Here is a 20717-nt window from a genome sequence, read left to right as displayed (position 1 = left end):
CTGCTCATTTAAATGAGCGCTCAAAACACATTTTTTCAAACTTGCCTACTCATCTTCTTCTGTCAATTGAAACCACCACTACTTTCCACCACTACATATCCCCCATCCTATTGTGTGTGAAATTCCCTCACCTACTAAATTGTAAGCTCTTCGGGGCAGGGTCCTCTCGTCCTGTATCACTGTCTGTATTAGTCTGTCATTTGCAATCCCTATTTAATGTACAGCGCTGCGTAATATGTTGGCGCTATATAAATCCTGTTTAATAATAATAATATTAATAATAAAGTCATTCAATTTTTTATTCCAGCGAATTATCCTTGAGATTTTGTATTTTCCCATACTTGTCTGGCAATAGTTACCAGAACAACAAAAAGAGTGCTCTAGTCTTCAATCTTCTTTAATTGCAGCAGAGAAAAGTCAGATCCCCGTTACTTGACAGACAGTCTCAGTACTGGATATACATAAATATTAATATTATTATTATTATTATTAATAATAAAGTGTATTAAAGTGCCAACATATTACACAACACTGTACAATAAATAGGGGTGGCAAATGATACAAACAATGGCAGAGGAAGTGGAGAGGATCCTGTCCAAAAGAGCTTACAATCTAACGCTAGGTACACACGTGCAATAATTATCGATTGAAAACAAATGATCAACGGGTATTCCCGATTATTTTGAACGATCGTATTGTGCACAATTCTGTATATGCTGTAACGGTTCAAGTCGTTCAAATATAATCCACCAATAATGTACACACTAGATACGATCGTTTGAGTGATCGTTTGTGAACGATCTTTCCAACGATGCAGGAAGTGACATGTACAAGAGAAAGTGTATCACAGAACAATCCACGATCACTGAACGACTGTACACACAATAGATTACAAACAATCGTCACCCAATCAGATCTACCAGAATGGTCATTGACCAGTCATTGTGCACTTTTTTTTGTTAACAATTATCGAACGATCTTTCATGGATCGTTTGTTTCCAACGACAATTATTGCACATGTGTACGCAGCCTAAAAGCTGGGAAGTAGCAAACAATACAGGTTCCCATATGCTTTAAAATCCCAGTTAAAATAAGTTGAAATTAAAATGAAATTGGCCTCAAGAAATTATATTTTTCTTTCATCCCTACACGAGTACAGAGCAGACTTTGGTTACATTGCTTGTAAGACAATCTTATTACCTGAAATTTCAATACCGTCACCGTGCAGAGCTGAATCACTGAGAACACAAAGTCCTGACAAGTTCCAGTGAGGAGTTTGAGTTGGCTAAAGAATTCTCTGAGAACATCTGGTATTGTTTGTAGAAAGTTTCCCTGGGGAATGTGACACCTTCAAACTAAACTTAGAAAACGTGTTAGCGGGGACCGTACCATCAGCCTAGCATTTGATGTCACTCGCGATATGTACTTTTGCTGACAATACATTATTCTTAAAGTTCATTGTCTTTTTTTTTTTGTTATAGAGATGCTGCAGCTCTCACATATTCTACACAGGTACCAGTTACTAATTAAAATGTCAGTAACCAAGAAGGGAAGAACTATGGAAAAGGCTATTCTCTGGCTACAGATAACTGTTAGGTTTTAGCATGTTTTAGGATTCATTAAACTGATACTAAAAAGTGGAATCTGAAATATTAAAGTGAAAAATATTCGAATAATGTACACAGCTGTAGGAGAGATGTATCTATTTTGTTATACAGCGGGACAGAGCTATAACACTTTAGGATCACACCTTGATATATGAATAACTCCACCACCACTGCTCGTGGTAACCCCTTCCTTTTTCCAATGGTAAAACAATTGATGCCAAAATATGATCTTTTCTGCTGTTAAATACCTCTCTGGGACAAAAGTAAACCAAAACTGTTCCCCTCTATTGACTAGGAACTAGTTATTGCCCATTTGGTGCCACCATCTTGGAAGATAAAGCCCCTCTGTAAAACCAAACATTCTGCCCTTTCTGTGACATACATGTGCCATTGTATTCTGAACAGTAGTCAGGGCTGGATTTGCATGTTTTCTTCCCCAAGCCAGCTAGCTTGTGCTATTGGAGTGATAATGGGATGAAAGTTGAGGGTCATTGGTGGGCGCCATGATGATTGTGGGCAGAACAGCCCTATGCTTAGCACTTTTATGTATTATAATAATAAAAATTCAGCTGACATAGCAATAAAAATGCCACCTCTATTGGCAATGACACTATAGGCCATGGTCTAGTGCCCTTGTGGGAATTCTGGTCCTGTGAGTAGTAGGCTTATATATGTATCTAAGGATAGTGGTTGGAGAATGAAAAAAAAATATATTGATATTCTAGGCCTGTTTGCATATTGGCCATGCAATACCCAGGTGCAGGTTCAGACCACCCACAGCCAACGTTATACATTGCACATGCGTAGGATAACATTAGAAAATAAATATTTTTTCTTAGATCATGGGTGTCAAACTTGAAACCTGCTAAGGACCTACTTGCCTGTCCTTAGTAATCACTGCTAGAGTCAGTGTAGTCCCCATCTACCACTCGTCGGTCAGCTGTGCCTGTTCACAAGCATTAGCTATGGAATGTGGCAGGCTGCTGGCAGTGATTGACAGGCGACATGCACCATGGCTCCTTTTATATATGTGATAACCCACGTATACTACCACCACCTGTGAACACCTTGACTGATGCCCCTTTTCCATAGTTTGGCCCTTAGTTGACATACTATCTGCAGCCAGGGGGAATTCATGAGCTTTACAGGGCAGCTAATCACCTAAACAGCAAGTTAGGGGAGTGAAATTTGTTGAGCAGATCTCACCCTTGCCCAGTAAAGATCTCTCCATCCCTACTCAAATGACCCCCAGTATGGATCCCTTTACTAAATACCCCCCCCCCCCCACTGTGCGGTAAATATTAAAATATTATTTCCATTCCTCATATCGATCCAGTAAAGATAGCCACCCTCCTGTCCTTGAGATCTACTTATCACTGTGCCCCAGTCACAGCATATATAAGAACATATCCCCAACTTTCTGATAGACCTGCATGCTTCTCCATGTGTAATCAAGCAGCTGATTGTACAGATGAACATTCGCACCACTCAGTGACCAGCAGAAAGGAATGTAGAAGTGCAGTTTTTAGCTGTGCAATCTGCTAATCAGATGCTTGATTAGCAAGGAGCCTCAATGTCTAAAGCCCCCAGACTTTGGATAGACATCAGAGAAGTGACGCTGTAAATGATCTTTTGTGATTATTTCTAATGACAGATGAATAAACAGATAAATAAACAAGCACCGCACACACCACCATATTGTTCTGTTCTATGGAGAGGGGAGGAGGGAGGACAAGCAAGCGGCACCACATGTGTTCTCTTCCATTGACATGCACAGCAATCTTTCTCATCCGGATTGGTGATGGAATGCTGTACAGAAGTCAGTTTTTTGACCGACATGAGCATGACCATTCATCTCGGGGGACGATTATCTGATGTGTGTACATAACTTTAAGGAATGCCATGCATGTATTCTTATATATACCACTCAAGAGAGTGCTATGACTCAAAATTGTTTTGGCCAGATCAGTAATATTTCACCTCTCACTTCTCACTTTGTGACATTATTAGGCAGACCTTGCTACTTGGCTGCATTGCTCCCGACACTAACTTACTAATTAGTAGATCTGTATTGTGGCCAGACAGCTCAAAAGGATGTAAGTTGGGTGACCCACTCCATCCTGTTTTAAACCCCCCAGTGCCAATTCTTTACCAGCAACAATCTTGCTTATGGAAGTTCTGATAGAGAAACTGCATTGGGATGCAGATTTGAAATCTTTGGACCATGTCCTAGGTGCATTTCTCAGCAGATGTAGGAAGCAACTAATGGTTACTTTTTTGTAAATGGAGTGCAGGTTGACTTTATTCATGGTTGCTGTACAGTCACAAAATGTTTTATCTTAAAACACAAGGCAAGATAAATGTGATTATTATTTTATGATGGCGTGTCTCTATAACAAAGGGTATCATATCATTAGGCCAATCATGAGACCATTGGACTGGACTATACCCATTATATGGCAATAATACAAAAAATTAAAAAAAAGTATAGACTTTTTTTCCAAAGAAATTCCTTCTTTCTTCTTTCCTCCAGTCTCAAACATCTTTGAGTTTGATGCCCAGTAATGCAGTCTATTACAGCCATCATGCGACCAATAATTCCCGTTATATTTCTTAATTATATTGCTAAACTTGCCAAGTGCGAGTCTCAGTTCATGATCCGTAACTAAATCTATTTAAACTGTTTTTTTTTTCCTAAGATGCATTAAAAGGAAATAGATATTTGAGACCAATGCCTGGAAATAGATCTAATTTCTGGCACGATTAGGATCTAGCCACACATTACCTATCCAATACAAAAAATAAGGCAGAGAAAAAAAGCAAAAAAAAAAAGGAATTGGTTTCTTACCTAACTTTATTTTATTTTCAAGTCAAGCTCACTGATTTAATTTAAAGATTGCAATTTGAAAATGAAATTTACAGTTTGTGTGTTGACAGCGATAAGAAATGGATTCAGTGGACATTAATTGAAATATCGGGCCATGTATCTAGTTGAGTTTAAATGGCAACAAAGTCATTTAAAGTAATGTTTTTCTTTCCCTGCAAATCATTGCTATAATCAATTGCTCCTGAGCAAACGAACAACAATGTTCTCTCCTACAGTAGAGGAAGTTTAAATAATCGCTGTTCCTTGTGTCATGATGGAATGTGTTCTTGTGTGGCAATTAAAAACTCATTATGACTGTAAAGGTTTCAAAACGTCCTTTCCTAATGTACTAGTTAAGGAAACCTGTCAGGGTTTTTTTTTTTTTTGACTTTCAATACAGCCCTTGTTTTGAAGAATGGTTAATTTCCCTATGTTGATGACGACAATTACTCACACAACTCTGTAGTATAGAGCAATACGCATTATTATGAAGCAACAACAGTGTAGCAACTTTCAGTTAATACACTGATTATTTCATATTATGTTAATAAAAAAAATCCTTAATTTGTCCTTTTTAAGACTATATATTTTTTTTTTTTTTTTGGGGGGGGGGGGGGGGGGTAGCATGTGATCTGCCTGTTTCCCAGAAAGTTAACAATTAGTCTTCTCTACATTCTCTTCCCTATTTACCTTCCCTTCCATTACATTCTGTTCCACTCTCCTTTCTCTCCTCTTATTATCTCTTTTCTTTTTTTTTCTTTTCCCTTCTTTTCATTTCCACTATATTCCATTCTCTCCTCTCTTTAGTTCTTTTCCCTTCATTTGTAGTTCTTTTTCTTCCTTTCCTTTCCCTTCCCTTACTTTCTCTTATTTTCTTTTTTTCTCCCTCTTCTTTTCTCCTTCTTTTCCCTTCTCATTTTCAATTCTCCTTTCATCCTCCTGTTTTCTCTTCTCCTTTTTCTCTCCCATTCTTTTTTCTTGCTTTTTCCCTTCCTTTCTTTTCTTTTTGCATCCCCTTTCCTTTTCCTTCTCTTCTCTTCTTCTCTTCTTCTATTCTCCACTTCTTCACTCTTCCTTTCCTTACTTCTCTACATCATTCTCTTCTCCTCACCTCCCTTTTCCTTCCATTCATTTCTCTTTCCTTATTTTTTCATTTCTTCCCCTCTCCGTTCCCTCCTCTTCTCCACTTCTTCTCCATCTTCTTAACTCCTCTCTTCTTCATTCTTCTCTTCCTTACTTATCTACTTCAGTCTTCCTCCCTTCCCTTCCTTTTCCTTCCCTTTTCTTCTCTTCTTCTTTTATCAAGTTTGTTTCTCACTTTTTTTAGGACCTTTTGGTTGCTTTTCTTTTACCATGGCATTTCCTGTTGTCCCACCACTATTTTCACAATTTCAGAAGCAATACCCTGTTAGCTTATCTACATGTATATCTTGTCCCTTCCTTGCTTAATAAAGCTTCTTCTAGACATCAGAATGTTTAGATATAAATAAGCTATATCTGGTGTCTGGTGGTGCTTTAACCTACAACGTCAAGTCTTGATGTTATTTATCATTTAAGTCATTTAATGATCTTTTTCTTTGCCTTACACAGCCCTGTTTTTTTTTAGGAATACCTGATTTGTTATGGAGAGGTCACTGCAGTTTAGATTAGGTCTTCTGCCCCGGGTTCTCCGTTTTATTACAGCAAGGTTCAGTGGAAGAGATGCTTTTAATCACACTGCTACACCCTCCTTGCCAAGTGTTCTTGCCTGTAAATTGGGTGTGGAGTAGATGAGCCTGCATAAGTGTGGCTTTCCAGATAAGAGATCTGGATCACATAGATGGCAAAACTACATGACTGGTACAAGATAGAGCCCCCCCAAAAAAACCTTCACCCTTACCTGATGACACACCACACAAATTGGTTAAATGGCCGGTTAGGCCTTTTATTACAAAACAAATTTAAATAACAATAAATATTCAAAATAAATAACAATATTTACCACATCAACAATAAATAAACACAAATGACCATACACAGATAATAATTTCCAGGTTACTGGTCCTCGAAGGCCCCCCACTACATCTCCCCATACTATTTTGGGTCTGCACTGCTGTGATATGTATGCTCCCCACCGCAAACCCCCAGCTCGGGAACGATACCACCAGCACCCGCAGCCGTTTTCCAACCCCATCAACTGAACCTTCCATAACCACAACAATTTCAGAGACTCACATACCAAAGATGGGTCTCTCCCCCCCCACTGAAAATTATATAAACACAACCCCTCCCTCGAGGACCTCACTGCCAACCTCCTAACAAAAAAAACCCTAACCCTTGTAAACCCCAAAACAAGGAAGGGTGAGTGGGAAACTTTCTCCACTCTCCCTGTCTTGCTGCCGAATGATCCTCCTCTTCCTTGTTTCCCCCCCTTTTCATACCTCTAACCCCTCCCCCCCACTATGTCACCTCCTCCACTCTCGCCCACTCCCCCTCCAAACTTTTCATCACTTAAACCATCCACTGCTTACTCCCTACCCCTCCCAGTCATGTAGGCCTTCCACTAATCCTCTCTGCGTTCCGCCGCTCCAGGCCTCTCCCGAAGAACAACCATCAGAGTGTTACCATCAGCATTACCAAGTCATAACAAAGTAGTAGGATCATCATTTTTTTTATTCCATCAATAACTGCAAAACTAAGAGGACATGCTGACAGTTTGGCTTTGCAACTTCTAATAAAAAATAGCTTGTTGCTTTTGGGTTTAACCACACTTACTTCCTAATAGAAAAGTAAGGATATCCCTTTTAACACTGTGTATTTTCTACTCAAACTCCAGGGAGGAAGTTGGAAGCTAAACTTCTAAACTTCAAAAAATGTTTGTTTTTTAGTACAACAAATTTTTTTCCATGGCTTTGCTTGTTGATTGAAACAGTGAAACCTTGACCTAAGTTCTACTTTCAACTTCTCATTTAATTTTACGCTGTAGATGGAATCAATAATTTTCCAAGCAGATTCCCTCCTTATTTTTTAAAGGGTACAGGATGCATTTTTGACACCTATGATACCTTTAGAGCTCCGCCGTTGAGAATTTGGAACTTTGGTGCAAACACCAATAATATAGCAGCCCAATTAAAACCATTGTTATTTCTTATATATATATATAGCGCAAAAAAACATTTATATTTAGCTGAAGGACATTTTATTTTGCTAAAATGCTGCCTACCATAAACAATACTATTTTTAGTAAAATCCTTGTTTTCACCGTTATTATTATTCCTTGCATCTGCCGATTTCCTGCAGCCACTTCTTGTCTACATGTACTCCAGCGACAACTGCATGGTATTTTTCAAGAGCAGATTCCTGGTGATGGTGCCTGTATATTAGGCAATAAAATCCACACGGTTTCAACTTTTTTCATGTGTTCCTTACTTTTTCAGCCTTTTGAAAGCCTAAGCCAAGTTTGTTTGCTGCAAACTTTAAAATCAGCTTTAATGGGAGCCTGCTAAGGTGAATATTAGGGAGTATTCCAATTAGCAAGTGGTTTTCACTGCAATACCACATTTTTCATCAATAGGAATGCGTGCTGTTAGCAGGGTTCAAATAGCAAAAATATTAATAATAACAATAAAGGCTATTTACATGAAGAGTTTTCCCGAATAATTGGGAAACGTGTAAAGTTTACTGTAGACTCAACCTAGCAGCAAACTGAGCATTATTACTAGTCTTTATCAGAAACCTGAAGCCATCAGGTTATATTGAAGAAACCCAACTGGAAGACAAGTCCATGGCAGTGTATAGATTGTCAAGACTGGGAACGCTGGGAAGGATAAAATCCACTGTCAGGTTACCATTGTTGATTTTGTCCCCTCTTGGAAGATTCACCCTTTCCATTTGTCCTGGTACCAAATATTACTAAGACAAAAGGGATGAAAAGTTTGCCATAAGGGTAAGGTAAGATAAGGAGGAATAATTAAATAGGGGCACTGTTCAGGGGCCACTGTCTAAGAGGGAAATTATCTTCACTTCCTATAGATTTTTAATGATATCCTGTTGCATCTGCAGGCCAGGAAGTGATAAGAAATATCTCCAGTGAACACAAACAACAAACCATATCCTATTCTATCCAAAAAAAGTTAAAAGAAAACATATGGCCATATCTACAAATACATTTTAATCACCCACCGTTTTCATTTTTAAATACATGGTAAATGGAACCTTGTGGTGTGAGTGTTCAGAGTTTTTTTAGAACTTTGATATGGTACTCTAGGAAAGTTTGTAATGAGCTGTTACATATTTTCCTTTAACCACAAGGAAATGCCTTTTCTGCACATGTTGTTCTTGTGGATTTTATTGTACACCAATACTAATGCCAAGAAAATCATGCAGAGGACAGGGGACTAGTCATCAGTATTGCATGTGATCTACCTGCAGTTTTTTTTCCAATGACTTACTTATCATGCCTCATTCTACCCATTGGGCCTGATTTATAAAAGCTCACCAAGGCTGGAGAGAATACATTTTCACCATTGAAGCTGGGTGATCCAGCAAACCTGGAATGGATCTTGTCCAGGATTGAAAACATTTACTAACAAATACTGAAATCCGTTCCAGGTTTGCTGGATCACTGATGAAAGTGTTCATCAACCAAATAGCAAATTACTTTAAATAAATCATTTCCAGCTTTGCTGGATCACCCAGCTTCACTGATGGAAGTGTATTCTCTTCAGCCTTGGTGCGCTTTCATAAATCAGGACCTGTGTCTCTGTATGAAGGGGGCCATCTTTCTAGAAGCAGGGCTTTGCCAATGTCTGAAAAATATTAGTGAGAAGCACAGTAGTGGCATTGACAAATCTTCCAAGACAGTCTGAAGCAGCAGTGCATTAGATCTCACACTGTAGATATACAACTATTAAGCTGTAGAACATAGGAACAACCTAACACTAGGAAATGGAATCACCTTTGAGTGCTTATTATGTTTACAGACTATTATGAACATTCACGACTGGCAAATGTAAAAATGGTAATTGTAATATCTAAGTCCCAGAGAGTTGTTACATTTGTAAACTTTGTAAGGGGAGCTCAGCTTTAGGTTTTGTTTGCAAAAATGTGTGTGAGTTCAGTGGCTTTTTTTAAACCCCAGATGAGTATTTAAATTAACACCTCGTAAACTTTTTTTCCCCAGGGCCTTTAATTTTACTGTAAGGGTGTTGATTTATTAACGTTCCCAGAGTTTAAAGTGCACCTAAACTCAAAAACTATTTTTGCAATCAAAACCGATAGCTAAGCTTCCTTCAGATGCTCAGTCAGCAGTACTACCAATATCATGGAATGTCAAGCAATCATTTTTTATCTCAGAGGAGCCCATGAAAGAAACCTTTAAGCCAAGTACACTAAAGTTGCATACACACATGCAACAATAGTCGTTGGAAAGGATCTTTCACGATCCTTTTTAATGACTAGCACTGCATGATACATTAACATGTTGTACATACAGCACCGTTCTGCTCTATGCAGAGGGAAGGGGGAGAATGACGGAGCGGCATCCTGCTGAGCGCTCTCCCCCTTCCCTTGCATTAGGATCGTTAGTCGTCCATTGTCCGTGAATTTGCCAGGATGGTCGTCCGGACAATGGACGCTGTACACATGCTAGATTCCTGCCCAATATCGGCCCTGAGCCGATTATCGGGCGAGAACTGTTGGACGCATGTACGTAGCTTTAGGCAATTATTTCCAAGCAATGTCAGGTGTAATAAAATGATCAGATCCAAGGTGGATGAAAAGAAAAATGTACATCCAACTGATCATTACCAAATGATATTTTGCTACTTGATATGGTATGAAATGGATGGACATCTTGGTAACTCAAAGGAACACATGTTGTATCATATGTAAAATTGATCTTGCACATATGACTGATCACTTTCTGATTTTCTCCAAAAAGCAATTGAATTGGAAGCACTGAATATTACACATAGTATAATGCATTAAGGGGAATCCGACCTACAAGAAAATTGATCAGATCAGTGGGCCAAATGCAAAACTGTTCATGTGTATCTAGCCATACAGATGAAGGTGACAGAGATCAAGTTAAGGAAATTTTATTTCAGATGTATTTTAAGCACAATTGCCATGTTTGTTGTAAAACGTTGATTTTATTTGCTGCCTGGAGAAGAACAGAGAATTCCTTTAAGATTTCTGAAGCCATAATTACTATTTCTAGTTATTTTTTTCCCTAAATTTAATATTCTGATTACAAGTTTTATATTGAAGTACAGAAGCTCGGCACTTCTTGTCTTTTAATCCTTCTGTAGAATAACAGTGGGAAGATTTACCCTCCTGCCTAAGAACTAACACAAGTTTTCTGTAAATATCTCATTCATTATTCATACCTTCCTCCCATTGTGATTTTTAAGCTAACTCGTTCGGCTCAGACAAAACGCCATAAAAACAGTGCGTTCGATAATAAATACACTGGCGGACAGACCTGCCATTCAATAAATCATGGCAACTCCAGATATTAAAACTGTATCTATTTTAAAAATAATTGATGATGCTTTTTAAGGAAAATTAATTTTTATGTTTGAGGAAGTGGAGTTCTTTGTTCAAAGTTTCTCGGGTGATAGACTGTGCTGAGCGGTTGTGGATCATCCAAAAGCTTCATATCAGACAAAAGAATAATTAAGACGTAATGGGAACAAGTATCCCTATAAGATATAGGCACCATTTCTTCATTTACATTTTAATGCATAACTTTAAGCTGGGTAAATATTAAGATTTAACTTTTTCTTTATTTCTATCTTCTTTTTCTTGTTTTTCTAGGCAACATATTACCTACCCAACATATATGTTTGTAATTCTTTACGGCCAGTCTTGGGGTAGGTTCACACGTAAGATTGTGGTGCATTTACCCCTTTCTCACTTTAGGAACCACTGCCTCTTGGCAGCTCTTTAAGAACTAAAGTTTCTGTGTGAGTGGTTGATCGGCTCATTATTATTATACAGTATTTATATAGCACCATCATATTACGCAGCACTGTACAAAGTTGATAGTCATGTCACTAACTGTCCCTCAAAGGAGCTCACAATCTAATGTCCCTACTATAGTCATATGTCATTAATGTAGTCCAAGGTCAATTTAGGGGGAAGCCAATTAATCTAACTGCATGTTTTTTGGGATGTGGGAGGAAACCAGAGTACCCGGAGTAAACCCACGCAGACATGGGGAGCACCTGCAGATAGTGTCCTGGCTGGGATTTGAACCTGGGACCTAGCGCTGTTAAGGACGGAGTGCTAACCCCTGAGCCACCATGCTGCTCATGGAGGGCCATATGTGATCACTCATTCCACAGGAAGGTGTAAGCCTGTCCTTCAAAATCACACTCTTCTGCAAACTATACCACCTCTTGGTTGAACTTTTGATTCCTTGGACACCTGCCTGCTGCTGCACGTACCTTCTTAAGGTTTGCAATAAAATTTGGTACCCATCCCAATTGATACACTTTTAAACGATGTGGGGTCTGAAGCTCATTTCCTACCAACCAAATGTTTTAAATGAGTGGCTTAACATCTTCACAACTGCCTCCATATCCAAAACCTGTCCAGTTCTTGGCTATGTTAACAAATGTCTGCCATTGATCAACTCTTACTTCAGACTCTCACCTTTGGTCTTGATGTAAAGTTACAAAGTTGCAGTCTGATTACTAGAGAAAAGACTGAAGAAATGTTTCCTTCTTCTTGTAACAAACCAATGATAATACCTTAGCCAAACCACAGTTACTGGTCTGGACTCTCAACTTACCTTTCAATGGAAATTTTATTTAAAAACTAGACTGTGTACTATGGCATGCCAGAAATGTAATCATGAAGATAGAAAGCTGCTGAACTTCTAACATGACGGGTGCATTCACATATCACATTCATAGCTTTGAAGTGATGTGGTTACCATTTCACAACCACATGTAAATGCAACCACCCCCAACCATGTTGCCTTTTTTCCAGTTGAGTAGATGGGGTAGAGATGTTTATTCAGTTAGTGGGTTCAGTGGACATCTGACTGCCAGACTCTATAAGTAGAGAAGGAGAACACAAAATCGAAAGCGAATACCCGCCACTGTCTATCACCATTTATTATTAAAACACTTTTATACATTTCCATAATAAGTAGCATGGGGTAAAAGGAGATCAATGGCTGGTAGGTGGTCCAATTGCCTTGGAAATGCCTGCTAACCATTTGCGTAAAGAAGTCCAAATTCTGACTCTTGTGAATCATCCGCGTAAACAAAACCTAATTCTAGCTCTTAGTTAATAATCACATTTAGTGATATTGATTTACTGGATCTTTATGGTTATGGTAAGCTCAGTAAAGCTAGGTTTTGCATTAATTTCCATTTTATGTGTTTAAAAATGGTTGTTTTACTTTCTGTATGATTAAAATGTTCACAATGCATTTTTTCCATGTTTCAGCCAGAAAATTAGCTATTGATCAGGAGTTGCCCTTTAAATATCTCCCCCATGCCAGTTAGCATGCCAATGTCCCCTCCCTCCTCTCAGTGGTTAATCTACAAATCAGTCTGTAAACAGTTTTAACTCAGAGGATGTCAATTAGATTTGACTTCTTCTCACACTTTATAAATCACTGCCAAAAATTTGTTTGCTTGTATAATCAGATTGTAGTTTATGAGGTGTCAGATTTGCAGTAATTAATTTACTTGTGGAGTTGTTGAGGCTACAGAGGTAAACCTTCTTTAAAGTGGAATGATGGTTGATGTGTTCATTAGGACGAATCGAAGGGAAATGTGAAACGGGCCATGCAGTTTGAAGTTTAGTTTACCCTTAATATATCGAATTGCTTATCCACCAATGAATATATTCATGTACCATCATCGACAAACTTACACAGTCCCTTGGATAGATTGTAATATTTCGGCCACCTATTACTAATCCCTCCATTTTGCCATCATCCCAGTTCACAGCTCTACCTCTAAAGGAGATCCTAAACTAAATGACCATTAACGCAGGTTCATACCTGTAACAGGAGCATGCAATCTTGTTTGGCCCCCAATGGCTGCCATCTTGCCAGCTGCTCACATCACCGTTGGCATCAGTGCATGGTACTGAACCTCAAACTGTCACCGCCATTCATTCTGTATGGGGCTGTTTTGGGCAGTGTCCCCCCTAAAGCAGTGTTTGCTGGGGTGAGGAAGTGGTAACCACCTTCAACCTCTCCACCAGTCTTAACATAGTTTGCTTAAGTGCCACTCATTCACTATTTTATAATAAAACACCTGCTTTCAACTTTTCAGAGTGCCCTGATCTCCTGCAGCTTCCTTGCATCTTCCTGCCTATGTAGTCTATCCTTAATGGTAAATCATCCTTTTTAGATTATTTTGAGATGCATTGAATGTTTGTACAGCCTCCATGATTATAGGATTAGGCTGGGGGGGGGGGGGGGATTTGCCCCTCTGGATACTCTAATACGATATGTTAGGCTAATGGCCTATAATAATATTATTTATATTTATTATTAATAATAATAAACAGGATTTATATAGCACCAACATAATTCACAGTGCTGTACATTAAATAGGGGTACCAAATGACAGACAGTTACAGACAGTGAAACAGGTGGAGGAGAGGACCCTGCCCAGAAGAGCTTACAATCTAGGAGCTGGGGGAAGTATCACACAATAGGAGGGGAGATATGGAGTGATGGGAAGTAGTGAGGGTTTTATGAGACAGAAGAAGGCGGGTAGGCAAGTCTCAAAAGCCGTGCATGTAACGAGGTTATGAGTGAGGAAGTCATTAGTAGGTCATCAGAGGAGCGAACAGAGAGGCTAGGGGAGTATTTTTTCACCAGGTCAGAAAGGTAAGTTGGACAAGAGCTGTGTAGGGATTTGAAGGCAAAGCACAGGAGCCTAAATTTGATTCTAAGGTTTAATGAAAGCCAGTGAAGGCTACTACAAAGAATTTCAGCAGAAGAGGAGTGGTGGGAAGGATGGATGAGTCCGGTTGCTGCATTCATAATAGATTGTAGAGGAGAGAGTCGGGTTGGTGGAATACCAGAGAGAAGGATGTTACAGTAGTCCAGACGAGAGATGATTAGAGCGTGTACAAGGAATTTGGTGGTCTCTGGGGACAGGTAGGGGCGGATTTTGGAGATGTTGCACAGGTGAAAGTGACAGGACCTGCAAATGTTCTGAATATGAGGGTAAATGAGAGGGCAGAGTCGAAGGTGACACCAAGACAACGTGCCTGAGGGGAGGGACAAATGACTGGAATAACTGGAAATGACTGGAATGATGAATGAATGGAATTATTCCATCATTTAGACTTTGATCAAAGTAGGATCTATAGTCAGTGACACATGGTAGTCAATAAATAGCAATCTGCCCCCCTTTTTTGGGATTACAGCTTTTGCCAGGGGCTTTTTTACACCAAATTACTTTGCAACTCAGATATGTCATGTGACCTAATACCAAAAGCTACACAGAAAGCTGGTTCTGGAAGCTTTAAAACTTAACTAATCATGAAAGGATCATTGATTGTATGTATCCCCCAGACCAGGGGTTTCCAGGCCTTTCCTAGCTATAATGTTCATAGTTTGGTAGGCCTTTGAAGAGACCCCTACCATCGCGATAGATAGGTCCCTCAGCAATAAAATCAAGCATAATATGAATATTTTTCTACCAGCCAACAGCAGAAAATAGTAAATAACAAACCATATTAATAGCTGTTGGAAATTGTCTTTTTGTGTGTGAGTTTTTAATTAAACTGTAATTAGTTACTGTTAATTAGTGATGTCACTCCAGCAATCAGGAATAAATGAGAAAGTTGCCGGAATGCATAGATTACTTCTTGTCAAAGTATGAGAAGTCACCTTATTTGTTTACACCCGGTGACAATACAACCCGGCAACATACCGGATACTGCATAACTTTCAGAGTGCTCATTACTCCACATGCTGTGGAATCGGCGGGAAACGCATCAGCGCCTTCCTTATTAATGGGATACTTGTTCCCATTATATCTTTGTTGTTTGGCTCACAATTAAACTTAATTAAAGTATCGCATCTCATAAAAATTTGCAATTAAAAAAAACAAATCAGCTAGGTTAATGAGGGAATTCTAGATTAGGCAGGCAAACCAGAGCAGTTATATGGATAGATAGATAGATAGATAGATAGATAGATAGATAGATAGATAGATAGATAGACGTACCTCCTTAAGGTTTGCTTCATCCACAGTGCAAATCGGGTACCCATCCCCAGTTACCATGCTATTTAAAGTTAGCGGCCTCAAGTCGGATACTTTACGGAGTCTATGCCATTCTTGGCTGTGTTAATCTGACATGGATAAACTTCTGCTGAAGCCATTTATCCTGAGGGCAACAAAGTTATGAGGTGGCAGCATGATCACCAAGCAGACAGGCGCCTGGCAGGAGAAGTAGCTTATAATGGTTACATCAGGGATGGTCATTCTTGAACGTTGAGCCAAATTAAAACGTTATATCACCCACCCATCCACTTTTTGTTTTGGTAACAATGGTAGTTGGTTTGTCATGGCATTTGTTGATATGGAGCTCTCTGTTGTTTAAAGATTACGTAGAGTTTGGTTCCAGGATGGGGGGGGGGGTCTGCAATATTTTAAAAAATCCTCAAGCTAGTGTTGTGTGGTTGAGGACTTTTAGTACAGTTAATTTTAAATACATTGGGACTAAAGCCTCCCATTCTGGTTACATCCTCTTTAAAATGAAAATTTCTGTTATTTGTATTGATAATGTTGTTTACCTATATGTTTCAATTAAATAAAATTTCTAATATGACCAATTAAATCCATTGCCAGGCAGTCTAGTTAGAAAGTGCCATTATCAACAAATCCTTTGGTAAACTTTGCTTGATAATATCTCTCCACATCCCCTGCACCCATACAGTTTACTACTTGAACAAAGCCGCAGAGGTCCATATGGTTGTTCATTTGAAACACCTAGTGTCCCCCGTTACCATTAGAGAAGGCAGACAATAGTGGCCCCTTGTGCAAAACCCATTAGTGGGGGCCCTGTGCAAAACAAACTAGTGGCACCCACTTCTCACAAGCAGCAAAAGCTCATGCCTTTGAACAGTCCTGAGCAGAAGAACTAGCTGGCACAGACTATATATATCTATATATATATAAATATATATATACCATATACATGCACATTGCTTCCCTAGCCTGGCACCAAGCGATAGCTGAATTGCACAAACAGAGTTCAGAGAGCATGCAAGCTGGACACTAAAATATAAAGGGTGGGCATGCAGGCAGACATAGTACCATGTAGGCTGCTGTTGGGGCTCCTGCTGGCTTAGGAGTGTCCAGGGCCCTCGAGTATTGGCACATTTTGCACACTGTTCTGTCTGCTCTTGCCCCTTCCTTGCCATGCTGCCTTAGGCACTGGTCCATGGGGTTGTTACAAGCCAACAGTTTGGACAAGTTCTCTGAATCATTCCACTTCTTGGATACAGATGAGAAGTAAACAAAATTGAGAATTTTCACCAGCGGTTCCTGGCATGAGGAACCGGTAAACGTACCACAACCTTACCGCCAATGTGAATGTAGCCTTAAGGAGAAAGTAAAATTGAACATTTAAAGTGATTCCAAACAAATAATGATCAAGTACACACAAATTTAATTAGGTAAATTATATAAGGGTAGGCACACCCAAAACTCTCTAAACAAAACAATTTTTTAGGATGAATGGATTTCTATAATTCTATATTTAGAGGAACATTTGCAACAGCGCAATAAATACATTCACTGCAAAATGAATTTTCCGGAAATTATTCAGCTCATCCTTCATCTTGAAGGTTGCTTTATGAGCAGTGAATCCAACAGTCCAGCAAATATCCCATGTGGGTAACAAGCAGGTCATTCTGAATGTACATAGCAAAGAGCAGCTTAATGCAAAAAATGCAAAATAAAGCTGAAAAAAAATAAAATTTTAAACTTGAACAAAAAAAAAATATGACTAACTATTGCCTAAAAGTAGAATTGTATAAACAGAAACTGTGTTTGCTTTGCACACTTTGTGGGGTAATTGATAAACTCAGCCTTGTCCGGTTCATTTGAAAAACGACACTACCCAACCAAATGTAATACAGAAACGAAAATAGTCGACTGGGCAATTGTTTCAGTGAATGCATCCAGCCTAGCAAAGGTGACTGACCAGAAAGTTATAATGTGTGCAATAAAATAGACATTTTCTGCTGCTTCAGCTTTTTTCCTTTAATGTATCTTGATGGTTGTTTTATCATAAGGAAAGCTGACTTTTTTTTTTCGAAATGTTGCAGAGAAAGATATGAATACCCACTATCACTATCAAGAAATAAAATAGGTCATGTGATTACCAATTGCAGTTGCATGGGGCTTTCATAAAAGCTGCTCTTTTAGAAGAATACTTTTGTAAATGAATATTGAAAAGTACTTTATTAACATCACTTTTTAAAATTACTTTATTAAAATTTCTTTATTGAAACTTCATATGTTTTAATTTTCTGGAAATACCAAAAAAAGAGCATTTCTTCCTTTAGAAGTCATTGTGAATATGCTGTAAGGCTGTAAGGAAATGCTGTCAGCTGTCTCTATGCCACACAGCCTGTGGACTTAACTTGTGTTTCCACCCTGCCTGTAGATCATCTGCTCAGCAAGCTGCAGCATCACCTGCCTCCCTGTAGCCATAAATTTCCTACTGTTCTCGGCATCCCCTGCACAGAAACTGGAACTGTGCACAGCTAAAGAGAATTCTGGTGTGTGTGCTGCCAATGCCCACTTAGAATAAAAAAATGTATAATACTGGGACCATCTAAAGTCTATATCAAGGCTATCTTCCCCTGAAAATCCCCTTTTCCCCCAACCTCCTTAAGCTTTCTCCCACCCAGTAGTATTTTATGCTTTTTTTTATATAGCCATTTTCAAAGTCTTTATGTGCATACTATGGGCCTGAATTATTAAAGCTCTCCATGGCTGGAGAGAATACACTTTCACCAGTGAGGCTGGGTTATCCAACAAACCTGGAATGGATTTCTTTAATGTCATTTGCTATTTGCTAGCAAATGCTTTGAATCCTGGACCAGATCCATCCCAGGTATGTTGGATCACCCAGCTTCACTAGTGAAAGTGATGTCTATGTCTTTGTCCTCTTAGGTCTTCTAACTGTGGTGATCAGTCCTTAATGATATATTATATTATTTTAGCTCAGTCCCAGTCCTCCGGATGAGCATACAAAAAGTAAAGTTTTTTTATTTTTTTTGCAAAGATAAGTAAAATATATTTTGTTTATTTATGTCAAACATGATCATAAGTGAACATGAAGTCCATATTACATATCAAATAATGCATTTCCTGCCATATCAACAGGCTTTAGTGAGTCCATGAATACATAATACAAAAATAGAGAGAAGAACTCAAACTCCAACGCGTTTCACTCCTTTTGAGCTTTTTTAGCCATCTTTTACCAAGGGCTAGTAAGAGTTCATTCTTTAATTTACTTTACACTATATATTTGGTCTTGCCAACAAATATGGAAGCAATATGGATACTTTTAACTCAATAGCATAAGTATTTTTTGCATCCCTCGCTGAGAACAAGCACTCAGATTAGGAGTTCTGACTTCTGTTTTGCCTATATATTTGTTTTGGATCTGCAATTTCAAAAGCTTTGAAGCCATAGGAAGCTATAAACTAGCATTTTCAGTGCACAGTCATCAAAAGAGACAAAACACCCTTTTAAATTCTTTAGTATGATTTAGTATGAGTTTTTTTCTTTTGCATACATCTCAGTCTGTATTATTGCACTGTTCCCTTATTGTCATTATTGTTTTGTTAGAAATATCAGTCTGAAATGATGACTCCTCTCTGACTGCACAGAAATGTACATTAGGTTCGCCAAAGCAATAAAATTCCATTTTATGTCAAGAATTAATTTACAGATATTCCCAATGTACGGAAATTAGTGGGCATATGGTGACAGCAAAACTGACATATGGCCATTGTTATTTAGTTTTATTGCATTAAAATAATATAATTTAAAAGTTATTGGTGCATGTGAGCAAAACATATGTGCCGCAATTAGCGACAGCACTCATTAAAGGACTTTTTTATGTGTTTGTCATGACTTTCTTATGTCTGCAGAGAGCTCGACTTCCTGCGAGTTCTGTTTTGGCTCAGTTGTAATTGATTGTCTCTTTTATGGGAAAATTAATATAAAAGTATGATATCTTCAATATGTGCTATGCTGTGGTGACTACTTTTAAATCTTTATAAAAGAAAGTGAAAACAAATATAATATATATATGAAATACATGCACATCTCCCCCTCCTTTATCTAAAACGCTGCAATTGCAGAAATTGCCAGTTGACCTGTTTGAACTTCCCATTTCCACCGACAACCCTGTGCCTCTGTAGTACTAAAATCAAAAGCGACATTGTCAGCCCCTACTGCTGGACTTGGTAACCAGATCCACTAAGGCAATGCCCTTCTGATGCACATGCCTTACAGAGCAACACTTTTGGTGTATTGACAGCGACATAATATGCAGTGGACTAGATAGTCACATAGCTACACAGTTAAAAAAATAAAGAGGAAGAAAATATTAGGGGTTTTCGGCAAAGAAAACTGTATTCAGGTAAGTTGTATTCTTCCTCTTTATTTTCATGTATTCCCGCTAGTGGGGTTAGGAAACTATGACATAATACAATATTGGAGGATAGATAGATCCTTTTTTACCTATCTACTACACAGTTACAAGTTACTTACAAGTTACAAGTTGAAATAAAGATATATGTCCATTAATTTCAACCTCTGGGGAAATAAACATATCCCAGATAAAGACCTATAGACATAGTTGATCCAGAGGAAGGCAAAAAAACTCTTATAAAGCCCGGTTCAATTTGCTCCCACAGGGGAAAAAATCCTTTCTGATCCTGTTAAAGCTGGAAAAAGATTGAATGTCTCTTTTATTTACGCAAATCATTGTTTTACAGATGACGACGAATGCCGAAACACTACCTACATCTGCGGAGATAACGCCAACTGCACGAACACCCAAGGAAGCTATTACTGCATGTGTGCCCCTGGCTATGTTTCAAGCGGCCTTGAGAGGTTTATGACTAATGACGGGACATACTGCATGGGTAAGGGACTGTGCATGACTCAATATTTACCCGCACGCTCGTCCTCTCTAATCCATGTTTCAGCCTATCAGTTATACATAGGTATTAATATGATTATTAA

The 20717-nt window shown here is 38.6% G+C and overlaps 1 protein-coding gene across 1 annotated transcript in view; it reads left to right on the top strand.

Moving 5' to 3' along the window:
* The window catches only part of ADGRL4 (adhesion G protein-coupled receptor L4), a 107893-nt gene that overhangs the window by 24070 nt on the left and 63106 nt on the right, over window positions 1–20717 (top strand). Inside the window, exon 3 of the mRNA XM_072419528.1 lies at window positions 20468–20617. Within this exon, the coding sequence (XP_072275629.1) occupies window positions 20468–20617 (150 nt within the window). The remainder of the gene's footprint in view (window positions 1–20467; window positions 20618–20717) is intronic.

The sequence above is a fragment of the Pyxicephalus adspersus genome, chromosome 8, assembly GCF_032062135.1.
Source record: "Pyxicephalus adspersus chromosome 8, UCB_Pads_2.0, whole genome shotgun sequence".
Classification (NCBI taxonomy): domain Eukaryota; kingdom Metazoa; phylum Chordata; class Amphibia; order Anura; family Pyxicephalidae; genus Pyxicephalus; species Pyxicephalus adspersus.
The sequence above is the reverse complement of the archived record's forward strand: the minus strand, read 5'-3'. Positions and strand labels throughout refer to the sequence as shown.